General features: G+C 37.8%; 1 protein-coding gene across 1 annotated transcript; it reads right to left on the bottom strand.

The window, feature by feature from the left end:
- Window positions 1-12237: 12237 nt before the first annotated feature.
- On the bottom strand, window positions 12238-21213 carry LOC125235600. Its single transcript, XM_048142198.1, has 3 exons — window positions 20694-21213; window positions 18653-19149; window positions 12238-12309 (listed from the first exon to the last, which is right to left on the bottom strand). Exons 1-3 carry the CDS (start codon window positions 21211-21213, stop codon window positions 12238-12240), a joined length of 1089 nt encoding a protein of 362 aa, XP_047998155.1.
- Window positions 21214-21691: the final 478 nt, after the last annotated feature.

Below are 21691 nucleotides of genomic sequence, written 5' to 3'. Positions count from 1 at the left end.
AAACACGCGCTGCTTTCGGGTCTGTTACTTGGTCGATACTGATCGGGCACGGCGAGCGCCCGCGCTTTTATCAGTGCAAATACTAGGAAGGCTGGCCACCGCGAGTCGTCTTGTAATAGATGTCTATAGGGGTTGGTCTGTGATCTATGCAATGTCTTGTGGTCTAATGACGTACTTTATATCAGAACCATCTATTATCAGATTAAAGTTATATTTGTCACGGGTTACAGATCAGTGGGCGCTAATGAACAAACAAATAACAGAAAAGCACAATTACTTAACAGACAATTTACATGTAAACTGTTTAGAATAACCAGAACCGACAGTTTGGGCCTAGTTGCGAGGATCTGTACAAAACTTATGTAATTTTTTTTTTTATGAAATAAGCATTACAATTTATGAAATAAGCATCAAAACATCTTTACACGAGTTACAAGTAAACGAACACGGGTTACAAGCCGATGGGTCCTAAAGAACTAACAATTAATTTAGTGGAATAGCACAATCAGCCATGTAAACTACTTAAATCAGCCATTGAGCCCACAGATTGGGCTTAATTGCGATGACCTGTACCAATACTTTATAGAATTTTCACAATATGGTTATTTATCGAAACAGCTTCATAAGAGTCTATGGACACTAGTTACAAGGGCCCTAACGAACAAACAAATAGTAGAACAGCGCAATCAGTCATGTAGGTAAACTACTTAGATCAGCCATTCAGCCCACAGATTGGGCCTAGTCGCGGTCACAGTTCCTTGCATATATTCACGATACATTAATCGAAACAGCTTCACAAGTCAACGGATACTGGTTACAAGGGTCCTAACGAACAAACAGATAGTAGAACAGCACAATCAGCCATGTAAACTACTTAGATCAGCCATTGAGACCACAGATTGGGCCTAATTGCGGTAATCAGTACGTGCGCTGCGTTATCTCGCGGTTCCCAGGCGCGGTGACCGCGAGCGATGGTCATCGCGACACTAACGGTTTGGGGATCGCCCGTCAGGAGAGGGTATTCGTGATGGAAACTGGGAAAAAATATTTACATGTAAACTAGATATCACCTTGTGATTTACTGATTTCGAAATTCCTGCAAATCATGGTCCCTGCCGAAAAAACAATGCCATTCACTATTTTGGAAACCGCCAGCGTTGATGATCATTGATCATCTTTAAAACTAATGGCGGTTTTGGGATTTACCCGTCCTCTGGGGTTAACGAATCAGAATAAATAAAATTGTGGTAATCAGAAGAAGATATGGACGATGAATTATCGCGATATATTTACCTTTACATAATTTACATTGCTTTTAATATTGTAGCAGCAATTTCGTAACAACTCCTGTTACGACGTAGCTGCAGATACCATTGTAATATTTAATCATCTTAACGACAGTTTTACGGTTTACATTTTCACAATGTGGATCTAAGTTCATAAAATAATGCAACGTGAAAAAATAACGATGTTAAGAAATAAATACAAAAATTTAAAATTGCACGTAAGCGCTTTTCGTTGCGCTTCTACATAGAGATGGGACTGCAGCTTTTTAGCGAGCTTTTACGTTAGATAAGCTCGTTTGCCATGTTTAAGCATAATTTAGTAGAGCTTTAAACTGCCATACAGATTTTAATTTTGAATTACGACTCCTTGTCTTATCATTCACAACATCGACATAATCTGCATCATTTAGGAGAGTCTGTTTTAGTTTGAGCAGTATTACAATCAAAATAAGATATACGTTTAAATGGGTCTATATTGTGTGGTTGCATGTTATAGAAACAGTAATGGCTATTCAATTACAGCATGAAGTGATAAATTCCCTTATTACAACAATATTCTATAAGTCACTTGTCGGCCCACACCGTGAGTCATAGCCACGAAATTTGCAAATTTACTCCGTACCTCCACTACTCCATAAGAAGTTGCTGAAAGCGTCAATGATTTTAAAACCAATATAAATTTACAGCTAGTATACTTAAAACAGCCTTATTATGAGTTCTAGTCGCCTTATAAAATGATCTAAACATTTTGCTGTTTTCATTTCGTAACTGTTGAATAAAATGGTTAATGTAAAGCAGAATACAATGAATGCGTGGGCGCCATTTTGTAATAATAGAAAAATGTCAGACGAGTCTGAAATATAGTTTTTGAATTTTTTTTAATGTTAAACGTGTTAAACTGTTCTTTCATCACAACAGCCTATTGTTCTTATTGTTTCGAAATTACCATCTTCCGAATATTTGTGACAGATTTGACGAAGGTCATTTGATGATAAATGATGATATTGTGTTAAAGTGTTCAGCCTACAGCTACTTTATTCAAACTTCTAAGTGATATTTTAACTTAGAATAAAATTAAATCAATTCAATGATAGTTGACCATGTAGGGTATTTTATTATAAATAAATAATAAATAAATATTGAGGGACACCTTACACAGATCAACCTAGCCCCAAACTAAGCAAAGCTTGGTACTATGGGTGCTAGGCGACGATACACATACTTATATACATAGAAAACATCCATGACTCAGAAATAAATATCTGTGTTCATTACACAAATAAATGCTCTTACCGGGATTCGAACCCGGGACCGCGGCTTAGCAGGCAGGGTCACTACCAACCAACTACGCCAGACCGGTCGTCAAATACAAAGATAATTATTTAGGTAGATACCTAAGTAACCACAAAAGAAAATAAAGATAAATTAGAAAAATGAATTATCCACATCAAGAGCAGTGTATTACTTACGTCTTACAACCGGTTACAGATTAAAGCACCCACTAAGCTTTCGAAGTAAGTAATGTGACTAGTCGCCTATTTGTACGTAGTAATTAGTCGCTGGAAGACATACTGTCTGGTTGCGCCGACGATACACCGTAGTGCAGCGAATACAGTAGATACTTTTCATAGTGAGTCTTTGTAGTAGTCAATATCGTATAAGTAAACTATTTTCTACAATATAAATCGGAAAGGTATAGGGTATTAAGTGAATCAGGTACTACGTAGGTAGGTGGGTAGGTGAGGTGACAAGGGGCTTTGGCTGAATAGTGTAGATGTCGGTTATCCAAGTCTTTCAATTTCCGTTTTGTCATTTCGTTTTTGAATTTAAGGTTAGAGTTAGAGTTCATCTTAAGTAGTTGACTGCATTGAGGTTTAACCAACCGAAGATGTGTCTTTATAAACATCTCATTTTTACAGAAATCAACTGATGAATTATTTTGTCGTTGCCAATGCCATGGAGACCAGAGAGATAACATAGTCAATGGTCCACCTTTGAAAGCCCTGACAAAGGATTTAATGCTTTTCAACTCACCCTCGATGAGACTCCGGCCAAATCATAACCTTACTTGTAGTGTACAATGTTCGGCGTTGGCGTTGGCCAGCCCAATCATTATACAAATATGACTCCGAGAAGTGAGTACGCCGACGTGAAGCACAATAACGCACATTCGCGTGCGCCTACGCATGGGTAGTTCCTGTCGCTATAGCAACCATTCTTCTCGGGCACTGTTGGAAGAAACAAATGAGTGTTTAGTTAAAAATGTGACAATCATACTCCAATCTATTACCATTTTTTTTCCACAGGCCCTCTCACGGACTAAACCCCCTTGAATTCCTGGGATATTACGACGATCGCTTTTCAGGAATATGGCTGCAGACCTCCTTAGTATAGTATCCCCCGGAAGATGTTAATGTTTTGACGATGAGGTTTCAGCGTATGTCCTTTAACCTGTACACATAAAGAAAATAAACTCATTGTCCTTAATATAATAGTTCCAAGTATACTCCCCCTGAGATGGAGAGATGACATCTGCCGACCAGGTGGCGAGAACTGGCGCTTTAAAGGCTGCTATAAACATAGATTGACAGTTCCAAGTATTCACAGGGTCGTTAGTTATCAGTGTAGTATAGGCCAGCAGATATTGACTTGACTGGTAAGAGGGGATTGATCTGTAAGCTTTGGGAACATCATTGCTGAATTCATTAGTCGGTGATTAACTCGTCCGTGGGCCGGCAATCGCCTTTGTCTTCTAATAGATATGTTAGCTTTCTTCTGCCGGAAGTGGGCTGGTCGTGTTTTCGATGAATTGTATATGCGTTAGTGTTGATTGAACAGCTTACTCCTATAAGCAGCCGGTCTACTAGTGGCGATCAAATTAGTTACGATGGACCGTTTTCGGGCAATAAGCTTGCGCATAGATGGCGATTATCGTATGTATGTAGGTTTGTACTTTGTACGTATAGTCAACCAATTGGAACCCTAGGCCACTGTAGAACTATGTCATAGTGACGTTATAAATCATATTGTAAGAAATCTCTTACTGCTTGTCATTTTGACATGGTTGTAGAGTGGCCTAGGGTTCCAATTGGTTGACTATACATATATTGATATTTAAAATCAATTCTGCGTATGTAATAGATAGATACAATACTCTTCATTGACACACCTCAGCAAAAGATACAGTGGAGACAAAACAAATGATTATAAATAGAGGCAGACAACAGGCGGTCTTATCGCTAAAGAGCGATCTCTGCCAGACAACCTTTGGGTAGCGGAAATAAAAAACATAATCAAAAAGAGTAGGTGCTTCGAAATAAAAAATCATAATTATTCTAATGTCCAACACACAAATTGAATAAACATACACATATAAGAGAATATAAATAGACTTACATAATAGTACATTACGATACAAGTGCGTAAAAAAGGAAGTTCGAAACGAGTGGCGATAAATTAAAACACGACCGAAGGGAGTGTTTTAAATCGACACGAGTTACGAATTTCCTTTTCGCACGTGTATCGTACGACGTTTTTCAGTACAGATGAGCCTCCGAAGTTTCGACCTGGCATATAATGAACCACTTCTCGCACTAGTGCGTAAAAAAAACACCATCTGTACTGAAAACATACTTAAATAGTAATATACAACAAGCCAGATATATAGTATCAAACCAAAATATACAGCAATCATACCAACCACAGAGTAAAAATAGCAATACGATCACTAAGTGAGAGATAGATAATGTTCTTTAAGCATTTTTTAATCTGTAAAGGTAAAAACGAAAACATCGAAACCAAAGAATAATCGCCATCAGTTGAACATTTTTTTTATGGTACAGTCAGCTGCAGTGAAAATTAGACCCCCTGCCATACAAATTTGTATGCAAGGGGGTCTACTTTTCTCTGCAGCTGACTGTACCTATAGGCAGCAAACGAGCAGGCGAGCCGCCTTATGTGATGCAGTCATCGCCGCCCATGGACATAAGCAACATCAAGGAAGCCACTTATTGTTGCCGACCTTTGAGAATCCTAAATGTCTGCTTCTTGAAGAACCTCTTAAAGACAATTTTATGCGTGATCTAGCGGTTTAGATGACTTTTCATGTCGTTTATGGTATAATTATTATAATTAAAAATACTGAGAATTGTAACTTTGTAGGAATTTTTGTCCCCCTTTTTATTATAGAGGTAGTATCCTTTTTTCTTCGGGTTCAACATCCTTTAATAGCGAGTTAAGGAATTTAATACGCAGTTATATTTTCTACCAAATCATCCAACGCTATTAACTACAATTCTAATTAATAAATTAAACGTTCAATTACAAATGACTGCTTAACCTGATTGATGCCATAATTACATCTGGTTGGAGGTCGGTAGAAAGTTCTAGGTCTCGTGACAAATTGGCAACGCGCAGGTCGCTGGGTCGAAGTACACACAGCTATTCTAAACCAAAAAGCAATAACTTAGTATGTAGTTCTTATGTACATACGGCGTTCTTCTTTTAAAGATCGTGCGACGCGTGTGCGCACTTAGCAGGCACACGTTTTGATCGCGAAGCTCAAAAATTCTTGTTATGAGCAATGAAAACGGTTACAGTTACAAGACATGTGCAGGGAAATAGTGCATTTGACATAAGCGATTAATAACAATTTTTAATAGACTAAAGTACCCATGGGTACGTTTCGGTTCTTAGGGTTTTCTCCGAACATGTGTGGTATGTACAGTATGTATATATAAATCTGAAAAACGCGTCGCTAGGCTTGCTCACCGCCTTATGAAGGCATGATTTCGCTTTAAAGTTTTTTTTTAAATTAGATAATATACACCTTCTGCCTAGTATGGATTTTTTATTTCGTTTCACCCTTAACATGAATTATCGTTGATAGTAGATATAAAAGTTATTGACTTTTAGTGCGTTTTCAAATTAGCCGATCCGATATCGGATGTCGGACCGATATCCCATACATTACAGGCGACATCTAGGATTTTTTCTATTGAAATCCTTTCGACATCGACTTATTCTGCTAACCCAATGACGGCGATTATTATGTAAGATTGGTCAATAATAATTATTTCCAATAATCAAGTCCCATCTTTTCCCATCATTTCTCAGCCGTACTCATAATCTCCTCACAACTCGCATACGTTTAACGGGTCGTGTTTATTGAAATTATCACGTCACGGCGCCGCCTCACGCGCCATCTACCGGGACCTAAATCACTCAAACCGACGGGCTTTATGACCAAACGATGCCCAGCGCCATCTAGTAATAAGGATGGTTGGACATAGGGATAGTATGGCTGATATGATGTTCTGTGTTGTGGTGGACTCTATTATAACTTCATCATTGCGGACTCACGCGAATAGTAAATAATTATTTAATGTCATTAACGGGACATCAGGGGATTCTCAGTTCGGGTTTCTAGACTTGTTCATATTATTATAAAATTATATTGATTCTAGGGACTGAAATATGTGATTCAGGTCTGATTTTAGAACGCAGTTTGCTGACCACATAAAAAAAAACTCGTTAACCACACACTTTACCTGCCGGATCGATGTTTCTAAGATGATTGTCTCTGTTTTAACATGTTTACTTGAAATTTTATCTATTGGCTTGGTTTACTATATTTTTGTGCATTAACGTTATAACACTTATAACTTGTGGTATACAATGTGTTCTTATTGAACTCCGTTAACTTCGACATATAGTTAGGTCCATTATCGGATACAGACTAGCATAGTTAGTTTTTTTTAATTCGTAACTTATTTTTTGAAAAACACCATCAATTGGACGTAGTTACGCAGAAACGTTCCAAGCCACATGAAATTGTCATTAAGTTTTAGACCTTGTATGACAAACACAAGTCTTTCATTTCAATGACAATTTCAGATGGATTGGAACGTTTCTGCGTAACTACGTCCAATTGCTGTTGAGAAGCGGGCTTTGTGTGTTCGATATGCGATTGACATGTCATAGTTTTGACACTTACTTAGTGTGAGTTAATAATTGTAAAGCCCGTTTCTCAATCAGCAATTGAAGTAACATCTATCGCAGGTGTATGTTTTTTTAGAAAAAATACGAATTTAAGAAAACTAACTATGCCATTCGGTTTCCTATAATGGACCTAACTAGTATATAGTCACTACTTTAAAAAAAACTTGTATCTTCGTCTTTCAATGAAAAGAAAATTGTAGTAAGTATGTATGGAATGCATCTAGACTTACTGCGTTTTAACTTTGAGGAACAGCGTGAGATACGAGATTTTTTAAAAGTAGTGACGATCATAATATGTCGAAGTTAACGGAATTCAATAAAACCACGGTGTACTATCGAGCTTAATACCTTCGATCGCCACACTCACGCTGCTCAATGCTAAACTAATGTTGTACATATGAGCGTATATTCTTAGGGGTTATTATATGTGGTACACGGCTATATAGTTAGTAGAATTAATATTTCGCATTAGAAGCGTAATCGGGCGGCGTAAATACAGAGTCGTGAGGAGCGGCAAAGTGCGAACGCTCATTGGATAGCTTAGATTGATAGCGCGCTGGACCACGGATTACTACACCAGTCAAAAAGTTTCATTAAATAACCTAACCACAAAGTTTAAATTAAAAAAAAAAAAAAAACTACCGAGTCTACCGACATAGTGGACCGATTTCCATCAAACATGGCTAAGAGTAAGAACACTCGCGACTTAGTCATCTTTCAAACAAAAAAAACGAAATCTAAATCGGTTCATCCGTTCGGGAGCTACGATGTCACAGACAGACACATACACAGGCACACAGACAGACAGACAAACAGACAAAGCCGTCAAATTTATAACACCCCTTCGTTTTTGCGTCGGGGGTTGAAAAATATTAGCTAAAGAAGAGTAGTCTGTGAATTTCTCATTATGTTGGCTACTTCAAGTCCAAAATTGGCAAAACATAGGTACCTGGATAGGAGTTGAAGGGAACATTGATCATCGAATTATTTTTAAAATCGGGACTTAATCGCGTATGTCTACATATTAAACTGACCTCCAACGTTTCAGGGACGGCGTTGTTGTTGAAACGTGGAATTTTAATATGTAGTAATGAAAGTTTAATATGTTGCGATTAAGTCCCGATTTTAAAAATAATTATGTGTAATAATCGTGAAAGTTTAAATCAGTGTATTGATCATCGATTTTTGAGGAATAAGGAGGTGAGTTTTAAACACGAACACGAACTTAAAAAAAAAAAATTAATAATTATTATAAAAATGAAAAAAAGTTTTACTGTAAAATTCAACGATTCGAACTGATGAAACGGGTTAAATGTAACAAACAAAAGGAAATAATTACTTAATTTTATTAGTTTTGAATGTAATTAGATTTAAGTTTGAATTAAATTAATTTACATTTTTACTAAAATTGTCAACGTACAAAAACTTATGAAATAAAACTATGGAAACGGATAAAATCGCATATATGTAATTAATTTACAATTCATCCCGACGTTTCGAACACTTTACAGCATTCGTGGTCAGCGGGTGACTGAGGAAAAATTAATATTTATTTTAATATAATACCTACATATATTTGTACAACTAGCTTTATTAATAGTGTGTGAACCTGCCCTAAAAATTATATTATTTATGGTCATGATTCGTTAATATTTTCTTGTAAGTGAGTAGCTATTGCACATTGTAATTTTTCTTCAGTCACCCGTTGACCACGAATGCTGTAAAGTGTTCGAAACGTCGGGATGAATTGTAAATTCATTATACGCGATTTAATCCGTTTCCATAGTTTTATTTCACAACTATCGCGGTAACCGAAGACAATATTATGTACAAAAACTTGTAAGTGTAATATAGTTGTTGACTGGAGTATGAACCGATTGCTCGGATATCGCGGGTGCAAGCGCATTTGTTGGGCTAAGTAGCGCATGGGAATATCGATGTCTTGTCTCTTCCAACTTCTTAGCTTTTCTTGTGTATAGTATGTCCCGTTGTAAGTTAGTAATGAGTTTTTACTGTATAGTGTTATTAGAAACACCAACATAACAGCCTCTATCTGTTTACGAGTAAGTTGAGGAAGTGCAGTTTCAGAGGAATTTCCTCCCGCGAACGCTCCGGGCTCCGGCTGTGGAATGAGCTCCCTGCCGAGGTATTCCCGATGAACTACAGTATAGGGTTCTTCAAAAAAGGAGTGTACAAGTTTCTAATGGGTCGGAAATGCGCATGTGACACCCCTTGAGTGGCAGGCGTCCATAGGTTGCGGTGACCGCTTTCCACCAGGCGGGCCGTACACCTGTTTGCCATCGACGTGGTATAAAAAATATATGATGGATACCAAAATAGCATTGGATCTTAAGTTAATTACATTTTACGGCATTTTGATATCTGACTCGTATATACACGTGAAGCCAAGAAGAAAACAAAGTTCATATAAGAAAAGATAGTGTTTGGGTGCTAAGTACTTGTTGTCAAATGATGGGCGCGGTAGGTACTTAGACTATTTACACGTTTTACTACAATTAACTTAATTACTTACTAGACGCAGGCATTTTATTAGCGCGGCGGATTTTCATTTTCAATTTTGTGGTAGGCGAATGGAACGAATTTTTACTTTAGACTACTTGTAAGGTATCAGTAGAAAGCTGTTATTACCCTTACAATATTGAATTTTTCGGTTTTTGAATGCTGATAACTATAATGACTGTTGATCAGCGCTGTAAGTAACTAAAACGTAATAATGATAAATACAATCCTAAAGTACTATTACATTTATCTATCTAATCCTCCGAAGCGTATTCTCGTTGACTGAATCTAGCTAATACATACCTATGTATTCGACATCAGGCAGTAAATATACCATTGGTATAAGTAGTATTGTTTCATTGACTGCTTCTAATAAACTCTGTGTTATTTCTCTATAAAACTATCTGTATCCCCTCTATACACTTCTCTGAAGTTATAGCGTGTCCTCCGTGACTGAGCCGAGCTAATGTGTGTACGCGGTATCGGGCAATGAAGATAGTATTGGCAGTATTAATTCATTGCCGCGGCCTAACACCGCCGGTCATTATCTAGGCTCCCGCGAACTCCTCTGGAATGCTTACACCCTGGTACTTTAGTTTCTCACGGGTCATGTCAGTGTTTAATTTATACTCTCATTAAATTTCGGTTAAGATATTCATTAAGCAAATGTACCTATACCTATGTACCTAGTAATTACCGTGGCTGGTCTTTAGAAGAGACTTTTTTTGTTTTTCACATAAATTTTATGGTATGGTACTCGTGTGGGTATTGAAAACGCATGTTACGACGAAAAAATTCGTAGTTTCCTTAGTCCGTTTTCACATTATCCAATCCGATATCGCATGTCGGAAGGACTTCTATGGAAAAAATCCAATATGGCGCCTGTAATGTTTGGGATATCGGTCCTACATCCGATATCGGATCGGTTAATGTGAAAACGCACTTATCCACCTATCGCGGTGGTCTGTTAAAGCGATCGCGCTGCTGGACAACAATCTACTCGTATCTGTTTTTCAAAATATTTATCTGTTTTTCACAGCATTATCACAGTTCTGACTTTTTTAGACACACATGGAAGGTGTAAGTCTGTAACATGTCATTAAACTCATTAAAGCTGAGATCATGTCTATTTGTGCGGCGCCTGCGCCTGGCGCTTATTAAGTCCTTAAGTAATTAAAAAAAAACTTAGGTTAATTTCGGAGCGATGTAGTTTCTGAAAAAATATAAGTGCCTTTATCCTTTTTTGCGCGGCAGTTCCCATTATCAGACAGCAGACTTCTGGCCAAAAGGTGCGGTTTTTCGGCGGTTCCGGGGCAACCTGCCGAATCCAACACCGGGGCAAACGACGCATACGGAGCCACGCTGTGACGTCGTCGCCCAAATGAATAGTTTAATTTTCTTTGTATTGTTCTCTTTTTTTGTCTTTTTCTCTCTTTGTTTTTGTGTATCTAAGTTTCGTGACGCATTGGTTATAGGTACTGTAAGGTCATGTAAACACGTTTTTAATAAATTATCTTTGGTCAGCCCCAGCAGCGGCTCACAACTCTCAACTTAAATATCAGCTGGCGGCTGTAACATGTCAATAAAGCTGTGAACGTGTTTATTACTGCCTGCGGCGTGCGCCCGTGCCAATTACTGCTATTTTTAGACACCTCGCGCGATTCCCACGGTTACTTTCAAATTTCAATTAGCTCATTTCGATATAGGTTAAACTAGATTTGGACGTGACAAAATTCAAGTATTTGTTTGTCAGTTAAGTGTTAAGCGATATATTTGTAGACTGTTAATTAAGTCACAATAAATCGTGTAATTCACGAAGACGCACGCCTTGACCCGTAATGTCATGTTATTAAAGGTCAGATTTGACAAATCTCCGTGTCATGGTTGATGACACGAACTAGACGAATTTCGAGTCTCGACTTCTGTTAGACATAATTGCGTAGTCTGAAGTAAAAAAAACCTTTCTTTAATACGAAAATGAGTTCTTTAAATATTGCTCATTATATTTAAGTATGATCTTATTAAATCAAAGTCAACTTCCCACCATTCATTCCTTTTAGCTCGTGAACTTTGAATCTACATAAATTGGTAGATCCTTTTAAGTAGAACCATGGATCCATGACTGTTTAATTTAGTCTTGGCTATTACATATGTTTCAAACATTTGCCCAATCATCATTAATAAAACGAGCTGAACTCTTACCGAGTCGTCACACTCGCAAGCCATTTGCAGTTTCGTGCGAGCATTCGACAGGTCCTAAGAGAACCTACCTATTTCATAAACTCACGAATCGCCAAGGCTTTCAGATATTAAAGGAAGTTAGACTTTATGAGTATAGGTAAAGAGGTGGGTAAGGCTGGTGGTGAGGCGTGCGGAAAGTCGTGTGTTTTTGGTTACCATGGCGACCGAAATGTCGGTGAGGTGCAATAGTTTAATCTGGCTGCGGGCACGACCACACGAACTCGCCGCCCGCGGAGGCCTTGCGGGGCTGGTGATACTGTGCCTTAGATTCGTTAACCGTGGTTTAAATTATGGTAAGTGAAGACTTTTGTTTTGGGGTTAAATTGCTCTTCCAGACTCCTGCAAAACTATCTTCTGCTGTCTTTGTTTATATAGACACTAGCTTTTCCCGCGGCTTCGCTTGCGTACTAAAATAATTCAAACTTTGGACCCCCATTTCACCCCCGCTTAGAAGGTGAATTTTGAAAAATCCTTTCTTAGTTCTCCTCTACACCTTATAAGGAACCTACGTGCCAAATTTGGAATCTCTGGAATCAGCGGTTTCGGCTGTGCGTTGATATGTCAGTCAGTCAGTTTCTTTTTTTTATGTATTTAGAAATACCTCCCAATAATTAAATGATTTTCACTAAATAAATTTTTGAAACTTACAAAACGATTGTCATCATCTTGGAATGGCGAATTTGAAGATAGAATCAACGGTTTTTTTCACAGGTTTCCAAATACAACATCCTAACAAAATACGCAAACATTGCCACGGCGCTAAAGTGCAAGTTCTGCCGGCCTAGCCGAATGAGAAACGTTGATGCTAAACGCCGGTTGAAACGCAGTCTAGCTCTGTCGCGCCAATAAGGAAGAGCGATAGAGTAAGCTAGCTATGATAACGATATTCGTTTGTGCATTTGGCTACGTACGTGCAGATATTTTGAACCGGGCCATTCCAATATATAAATGAAGGCGACTGTAGGTCATGATAATGAGTCACAGTGGATATAACAAATAGTGGTATAATAGCGGTGATCCACTACAAGATTAACTAACGTTTAAGTTTCTAAGTACAACCGGGCCATTGTCCCGGGTGTCGTGTCATCCGCAAGTGGCGCAAGCGGCGCGGACGACTAAATATCAGCGCATCACCTAACCTAATGACTTCTCTAATAGCTGCCACTCTGGTACCGAGATATGTTGTTAGTATCTCTTTCACACTCTTTTCATGGCATAATCTAATCTCTCTTTCACATTTTTCTTGGGATCAATCAGAGGCGGAGGGTATACATATATCCTAAAGTAGCACAACTCAGATGTGTGAAGGAATGTACAGATTTTTAAAAGGTCGGCAACGCGCGAGTGACACCTCTGGAGTTGCAAGCGTCCATAGGCCACGGTGACTGCTTACCATCAGGCGGACCGTATGCTTGTATAAAAAAAACTGGTTAGGTTAAAACCGTCTCCGATCTCAGGCCGCTGAGCATAATAGGTACGAGTAGACTACACATCTCTCTTTGACAAACTGACTTGTGTTTTGCTGACTATTTCTTGATTATCAATAAAAAATGTGCCATATTATTTTTATTTGCGATTGTTTATTTAATTTCTATGATCTATACACATAGGTATCTCTATAAGTCTCACATGACTAACTCACAATTCAAATTCTGGTACAAACAGAAGAGTTGCTGGGAACCATCTTTCACACTCTCTTTCTGTATTTTTTTATCAGAATAAATAGTATGCATGGTCAATGGTCATAGGTCGTTAGGTGGTCGATCCAAACGGGAAGTGTTTAGTTTCATCCAATTTAGTCAGAACGAATGCCAATTTTATTATCAAGTCCAAAAGATAAACTTAAGTAGGTTTATTGTTACCTCGCACATCCTTTGAACTTATTGTTTGTAGAACTTATCGGACATCGGACATCGAAGCCTGGAACCTTGTAAAATTATGCACTAATGTCAATGTCATAAACATGGCCAATATGGCCGCAACTTCGACATGGGATGATGTTGACCTTTCTAAGACCATCCAATAATACATAATTTCTCCATTCACATTTATTCTATTGTGTACAGAGCTTCCTGATATCTAAAGTGTTGAATATCAAATATTTAAGTCGACACATAACTACACCAATTGTTGAAGTACAGTCGGCTTCAAAATTTAGGTAGGTATCTGATGTCAAAATGACCGGATAGCTTAAATCATTAACACTGGTTTTTCTAAATTAAATTCTCAAATTTCTTTAGAAGTTACGAATACCGAATACTAGGTAATTTAAATATGTATAAATTTTAGGTGAACAATAAAATTGAACATGAGTCATATACTTCGGGTCCTTAAAGTGAACATTATATTTTGAAATAGGTACTTATGGGGAAATTTGTTTATTAGTATGATCAATAAAACGCGTTTTTGATTTTCGGGATCACGACTCCAAAAGTACCCAACATATGTATATGGATTGCTAGGTAGTTATCTACATCACATCTCTTCTCACCATCTATTTGGGCTGATTGTCACAAGTACATGTATCTCATAGGCATGAACAACTGCTTCGGCTTGCGGCGACCGTTGGAACTAATTTGACTGGTTAAGGTTTAACATAGAAAAGCCAACTTAGTAAGGGCACTTCAGCACTCATACATAATATGTATGTATGTGAGTGCATATATATTATATGTAGCGGATCCAAAATGCCATTTTCACACGCCAAAAATCATATCAGCAGAAGCATGACGGTATGCCCGGTAAGTCATGGCCTGATCGGTGAAGCGTAACCTCTCACGAGCTGCGCCCACGCCGGTTCGGCATTCTTAGAGCCATCTCATACTAGCGTCCGTGTCTATAGAATTGTCCTGCTGGACGCCACGTTGATGCAGGTGCGATGCGGTGCGACGTTTTTTTTGTTTTTTTTTTTCTATAACTTAGTTGCCGATGCTCAAGACACGTCAGTGTGGGGTGGCTCTTACTCCTTACTCTTACGAACTCTCAGAGACTCAACTGGTGAAATGGGATCCTGAGATGACCAAGCGCACTGACCATGTGTGATTGACAATTTTACTGCAATCGCTCCGAAAAATATGTATGAAAGCTAAAAATGGGTTTTCAGTATAAGTTATGTTAATCATCGAATTATGTACCTACTCAATGAGAACATAAAAAAATAAGCACAAAATACATAAATTACATAATTGAGTAAATACATGTATCAAAACATTGTCAAAATTGACGTCTTTGTTTGAAAAGCGTCACTTTGACACTAAAAATGCCCAACACATAAACTAAAACATTTATTAACACACACAAATAAACAAACAAAATCACATCATGGGTTCTTTAAATTAGGTACCTTTTTGGTACAGATTCATAAAACATAAATTACTAGAGTTTATATTAAATTGCTTTGAAATTCATAAAAAAATAGCTGATACTACAAGTACTGTATAAAAAAAATAACTATATTTCCTATACAGTACCTAAACTGAATTATCCTCTTCCCATTCTAAATAAATTCTCGATAATCGAATCTCCGATAAACGATAATACAACTTCAAAACGAAAACAATCACAGCACAATGCATCTGTCCGCCTCAAGGCTAAACTCTAGGTAGACGGTCCGGTCACATCACAAAACTAATAAGCTAGTACTTTCTGTCCGGGCTGTAAGGTTGGAAGTTGTGATATTTTTAGACGAGGTCAAAGGTCCGGCTATCGTGGGTGACCATCCGATGTCGTGTATCCTCGACTGTTTTATTACTGCCCGCTCTCTTCCAGTGCCTTTATCTTGTACAAATTTGAATAGGAAAGTCGATTGTATTGGATGATTTAGTTGGCGATTCCGGAGTATGCTAATTTAGGGATATTTAATGGCACGAATTAGTTATCGTATAAGGTCGAAAAGTCGTTGGTTATATGATAGAAGAATAAGGTATTATCATATCAGACTAGAAGTAGCCAAAGGCCAGGGGTCTATTCTGTAGTCTGTACAACAACTTATTTCACCACATTGATCACTGTGGGTGGTATCTTTACACTCTTGAACATAAATAGCGTAAGATGAATTTCCCCTCGCGAACGTTTCAACTAGCTTCGACATATTTTAACGAAGGATTAGATTATAGGGTTCTTCAAAAATGGAGTGCACGGGATAAAAAGATTCGTCAACGGACATGTATCACCTCTGCACTCTGTGTCTGCTTGCTATCAAGCGGGCAGAGCGCTTATGTTAAAAAAATCATTAAAATGATCCATCGTATGTGATTCTCGACCACAACCCCTGTGATTTGGACACCAGACCTTGATTGCACCAAAGACATATGTAACTCCGTATAGACGGATAAAGTCTAAGAAAAAAACGTAGGCCTACCTCAAAGCCCTAGAGAAAAAGGTACGGTGGCCTAGATGGCGTTACACCTTTGGGGAACGCTCGGCTACACAGAAAAAAATGGTTTTTTGAAACAAGAACCAGATGTGTTTCACCTAATATTTCTTGATCTCAAATATATATATCTTGAAATAAGATAATCTCACTAACGTTTCAAAAATTTAAAATTCTTCATATTCAAGATCGAAAATCTTGGATGAAAGCAAATATTATTTGAGTCAAAATTTATATCTCAAATCAAAACTAATTTATTTCTCACCTTAAGAATGATTAAGCAGAATTGATTTAAGAATTAATTCTTGTGCCAATATAGAGTCAAACTTAGCTCAAGATTACATTCAAATCTCAAATGAACAACTGAAAAGTATTCAAGCAAGTAATATGTTACTTGATAGGAGATATTATTTAGTTCACCCAAGAATTATTGAAATATTCAGCCAAGCATGTAGACATTCTAAAAGCAAGTAATATATTTCTTGGTAAAAGATATTACTAGTTTCATTCAAGATCTAGTTAAATTTACAATCAAGAATTTAAAAAATCTTAAAGCAAGTAATATATTTCTCGGTAAAAGATATTACTAGTTTCATTCAAGATTCTGTTAAATTAACAATCAAGAATTAAGACAATCTAAAAGCAAGTAATATATTTCTTGGTAAAAGATATTACTAGTTTCATTCAAGATCCAGTTAAATTTACATTCAAGAATTTAAAAAATCTTAAAGCAAGTAATATATTTCTCGGTAAAAGATATTACTAGTTTCATTCAAGATTCGGTTAAATTAACAATCAAGAATTAAGACAATCTAAAAGCAAGTAATATATTTCTCGGTAGAAGATATTACTAGTTTCATTCAAGATTCAGTTAAATTAATAACCAAGAATTAAGACAATCTAAAAGAAAGTAATATATTTCTCGGTATTAAAAGATATTACTAATTTCATTCAAGATTCAATTAAATTAACAAACAAGAATTTAGACATTCTAAAAGCAAGTAATATATTTCTCGGTAGAAGATATTACTAGTTTTATTCAAGATTCACTTAAATTAACAATCAAGAATTAAGACAATCTCAAAACAAATAATATACTTCTCGGTAAAAGATATTACTAGTTTTATTCAAGATTCAGTTAAATTAACAATCAAGAATTTAGACATTTTAAAAGGAAATAATAAATTTCTCGGTGGAAGATATTACTATTTCAATCAAGATTTGGCTAAATTAACAATCAAGAATCAGAAATCCTAAAAGCAAGTACCTAATATATTTCTCGGTAGAAGATATTACTAGTTTCACTCAAGATTCAGTTAAATTAACAATGAAGAATGTAATAATATATAATATGACTAAGGACTATAAATACTACTATAGACAACAACACCCACACTACAATATTACTATAGACTATAAATTTGTATGATAAGAAGCAAGCAAAGCATTTGTCACGGGTTTTAGTAATGTTTGCTGGAAAAACAATTAGTACCTAGGTACTGAAAAGTATCGAAGTAGCGGGAATTCCCGGTACGACGCAGGTACCGGAAATTTTAGTCTGGTACTGAAGATTGTACCGGCACCGCAATCTATATACCTAAATATTGGCTTATATGCGTTGTACAAACCATAGCGAGGATTAAATACTTCGTTTGTTTGCATGTAATTGTATTGTATACCTATATATACTTACCTATGTTACGGAAAAAATCGTTTTTGTCTCAAGACAGTCGAAATATTTGAATCTTAAATCAAGACCTTCGAAAGCAAAAGCATTATTGCTCCAAGATATTATTTCTTGCTAGTTCTTGCAACAAAATTTACAAATCTTGTCTCAAGAAGTTGCATTTTTTGCTATGAGCAGTGTTGCTGTATTCATTTTTTACCCGATAATCTTGGAGAATGGTTTAGCGAACAATCTTCACACAATCTACCACGCTTTTGATATGTTTTTGAAATAATTGTTTTTTTTTTTTTTTTCCTAGCCTATAATTGTGTCCCACTGCTGGGCAAAGGCCTCCCCTTTCTTCCGCCACTCATCCCGATTTGCCGCCTGCTCCGGCCAGTCGCCGCAAAATGCGTCGAGGTCATCCCGCCATCTTTTCTTTGGCCTACCTCTGCCCCGGCTAATCTGTGGTGTCCAGTCGGTAGCCAATTTGGCCCACCGATCTGGATGCATTCGGCAGACATGTCCTGCCCAATCCCACTTGAGCCTTGCAGACTTAACACCCACATCTACAATACCAGTTTTGGAGCGCAGTTCGGTGTTCCTAACCCGATCGGTTCTGCGGACTCCGAGTATGCTGCGCTCCATTGCTCGCTGGCAAATCTTGAGTCGGGACTTTTGGGCTTCCGTCAATGACCAAGTTTGGGCGCCGTATGTTAGGATAGGCAGGATACACATGTCGACGAGTTTGCGCTTTAGTGTCAGTGGAAGGTTGCCCTTCATTAGCGTCTTCATGGACCAGAAGCTCTTCCAGGCGTTCTCGATGCGTCGATCGATTTCTTTGCACTGCCTGTTTTCGAAGGATGCTATCTGGCCCAAATAGATGTATTCGTCGACATATTGGATATCCTGTCCATCAACCGTGACCGTATCTTTCCCCCTGTTGGTCATCAACTTGGTTTTGGCCATGTTCATTGTGAGTCCGACTTCAAGACTTGCCGTGCTAAGGTCTTGTAGCATTTGTTGTAGATGGGGTGCAGTGTGGGAGAACAAAACGATGTCGTCTGCAAATCGCAAGTTAGTTAGTTTCTTGTTGCCGATATCAATGCCCATTGTTTCCCACTTAGTCGCAAACTTTTGGAAAATATGCTGTAGGCTTGAGGTGAATAATTTTGGGGACAGCGGGTCGCCTTGCTTGACTCCCTTTTCTATGCGAAATTTAGGGCCAGGATCGTGCAATTTAATGCTTGCGGTGCTTTGCTGATAAATGTTTCCAACGAGTTCAATATAAGCATTTTCTATATTTTGTTCACGCATTGCGGAGAATACAGCAGAATGTTTGACACTGTCAAACGCTTTGCTGTAATCTACGAACGCTAGGTATAGTGGTATTTTAAACTCGTTGGATTTTTCCATTATTTGGTTGATACTGTGAAGGTGATCTGTAGTGGAGAAGCTTGGACGGAAGCCGGCTTGTTCGGGGGCTGGTGTTTGTCGAGCAGAGGGGCTATTCTATTTTCTACGACTTTAATAAATAGTTTATAAATGTGAGATATTAAACTGATTGGTCTATAATTTCCGATATCTGTCTTGTCGCCTTTTTTGTGAAGAAGAATTATATTTGAGTGACAGAAATTTTGGGGCAATTTACCAGAGCGCAAGATGGAGTTGAACAGGCTCGTTAAGTGAGGCAACAAGGTAGTTTTTCCTGCTTTCAGGGCTTCCGTCGTCACCCCATCTTCCCCAGGACTTTTCTGGTATTTCATGCTTTTTATTGCGGTATTGACCTCTTGACATGTAATAGGAGAGATGGTGTCGGGACAGGGAGAATTATAGGTAATAGAAGACGCGGACGGGTCCGAATATAGGGATGAATAGAACCTCGTGCAAATGTCGGTTATTTTATCTCGATTGCTATATTTCTTTCCATCCGCGTCTCGCAAGCTCGTAATCCATGCCTTTTCTTGTTTAGCTCCTTGTTTTGCTGCCCTGAGAGAAGTGTGTGTCTTTATAGCTATTTCTATTAGTTTGGTGTTGAAGTTCCTAATGTCGCGTCGTATTGCACGTTTTACTTTTTTATCTATAATCGAATATTGCTCTCTGTTGTGTTTGATTTGGCTTCTATGTTCTATTAAATTTATTGTATTTAGCGTTAGTTTGTTGGTGTTTGGTTTTTGCTGTTTAATTTTGCTGCTTGCTATTTTAATGCTATTAGTTATACTGTTGAACTGTGTCTGAACATCTGGACATACGTCCAGACTGAGAAGGCTAAATTGGTTTCTTAATTCTAAGTTAAATTGATCATGGTTCATTATTAAGGTATCCTTGTTGAGGCGCTTAATTTTCCTTGCAAAAACTAGCTGTCTATGAATCTTTATGTTGAATTTAAGTTTTGCTCTTAATGGTCTGTGGTCGGAGTTAAAATTAATTCGGTTCAGTGCAGATACGTCTTTTACTATATATTTGTCGGATGATAGGATATAGTCTATTTCATTTTTGATATTACCACCAGGTGAGTTCCAAGTCCAACGGCGATGTTGTTTTTTGTAAAATAATGTATTCGAAATACTAAGGGTTTGACCAAAAGCAAACTGGATAAGGCGAGTACCTCGCTCGTTTCGGATACCAAGTCCATGTGGTCCAATTACGTCGCAGTTATCCAGTTCTGCCCTAATGCCAACCTTTGCGTTGAAATCGCCAAGGACGATGTTCCATGTTCCTCGATTTTCTTCACAAGCTTTGTTGAGGAGATCGTAAAAACGTTCTACCTCGTCATCGCTATGTGAAGATGTGGGGGCGTAAACTTGGATGATGGTTAGTGTGTGTTTCTTATCTATGAGAAATTTTAACACCGCTATTCTCTCAGAGTAGCCTGTGAATTCGATAATGTTGCTTTTCCACTTCTTATGTACTAGGAAACCAACTCCATACAGCCCGCCTGCTGTTCCGAAGTGGTAAAAGACATTATCGATTCTCTCGACGGTCTGCTCTCCCTCCCTGCGTACTTCTGATAAACCAATCACGTCCCATTTAATATCCTTAAGAGCGTGTTCCAGTTCAATGAGACGTTCTTCTTGCATCAATGTGCGGACGTTGTATGTTAAAACGTTTAGCAAATCGGTGTCCATTTTCTTAGCCTGAGTCTGAGTTGTATTTTGGGAAGTCGCCGCCCGGGGATTCTTAGCACCCCTTAAGCCGGGCACTCGGGGCCGTGACGGGGAGTTGCTCATTCATGGAAGGGGGTTTGGACCTTAAGCCCACCACGCTGGTCCAGTGCGGGTTGGTGGGTCGCCAGAGCCTCGTTCGTTGTTCAGCAGGGTATACCACGAGCAGGAGAGGTTGACTTGGAGCCCGAAAGGTGTTAGTTGGGCCCCCATTATACCCCATTATACCCCATATATAAATAATTGTAAAAGGCATAAAAAAATAAACCGTTTCATAAAACAACAAAGGCATAGAGCTACTTAGCGTGTTGCTACTTAGTTTTGCATAGGTACTTATACATTTCGAAAATTCCTTTCTAGTGTTTATCAAAATAATGAAATACGCATTATTTTTAAGTTTGATTAAAATCATGCACCAGTTACTTTTAGAAGTTTTTTTATT

This window comes from Leguminivora glycinivorella, chromosome 17 (assembly GCF_023078275.1).
Source record: "Leguminivora glycinivorella isolate SPB_JAAS2020 chromosome 17, LegGlyc_1.1, whole genome shotgun sequence".
Classification (NCBI taxonomy): domain Eukaryota; kingdom Metazoa; phylum Arthropoda; class Insecta; order Lepidoptera; family Tortricidae; genus Leguminivora; species Leguminivora glycinivorella.
Note: the sequence above shows the minus strand (reverse complement) of the source record. Positions and strands in the feature narration are given on the sequence as shown.

What these genes read in the sequence shown, in the direction of transcription:
- LOC125235600 (XM_048142198.1), bottom strand. Translation starts at nt 21,213, where the DNA reads ATGGACACCGATTTGCTAAACGTTTTAACATACAACGTCCGCACATTG. An exon ending in TGGTATCCGAAACGAGCGAG is followed by an intron (nt 19,150 to 20,693) that starts GTACTCGCCTTA and finishes TGCGATTTGCAG; the next exon opens with ACGACATCGTTTTGTTCTCC. An exon ending in CCAAAACTGGTATTGTAGAT is followed by an intron (nt 12,310 to 18,652) that starts GTGGGTGTTAAG and finishes AACGAATCTAAG; the next exon opens with GCACAGTATCACCAGCCCCG.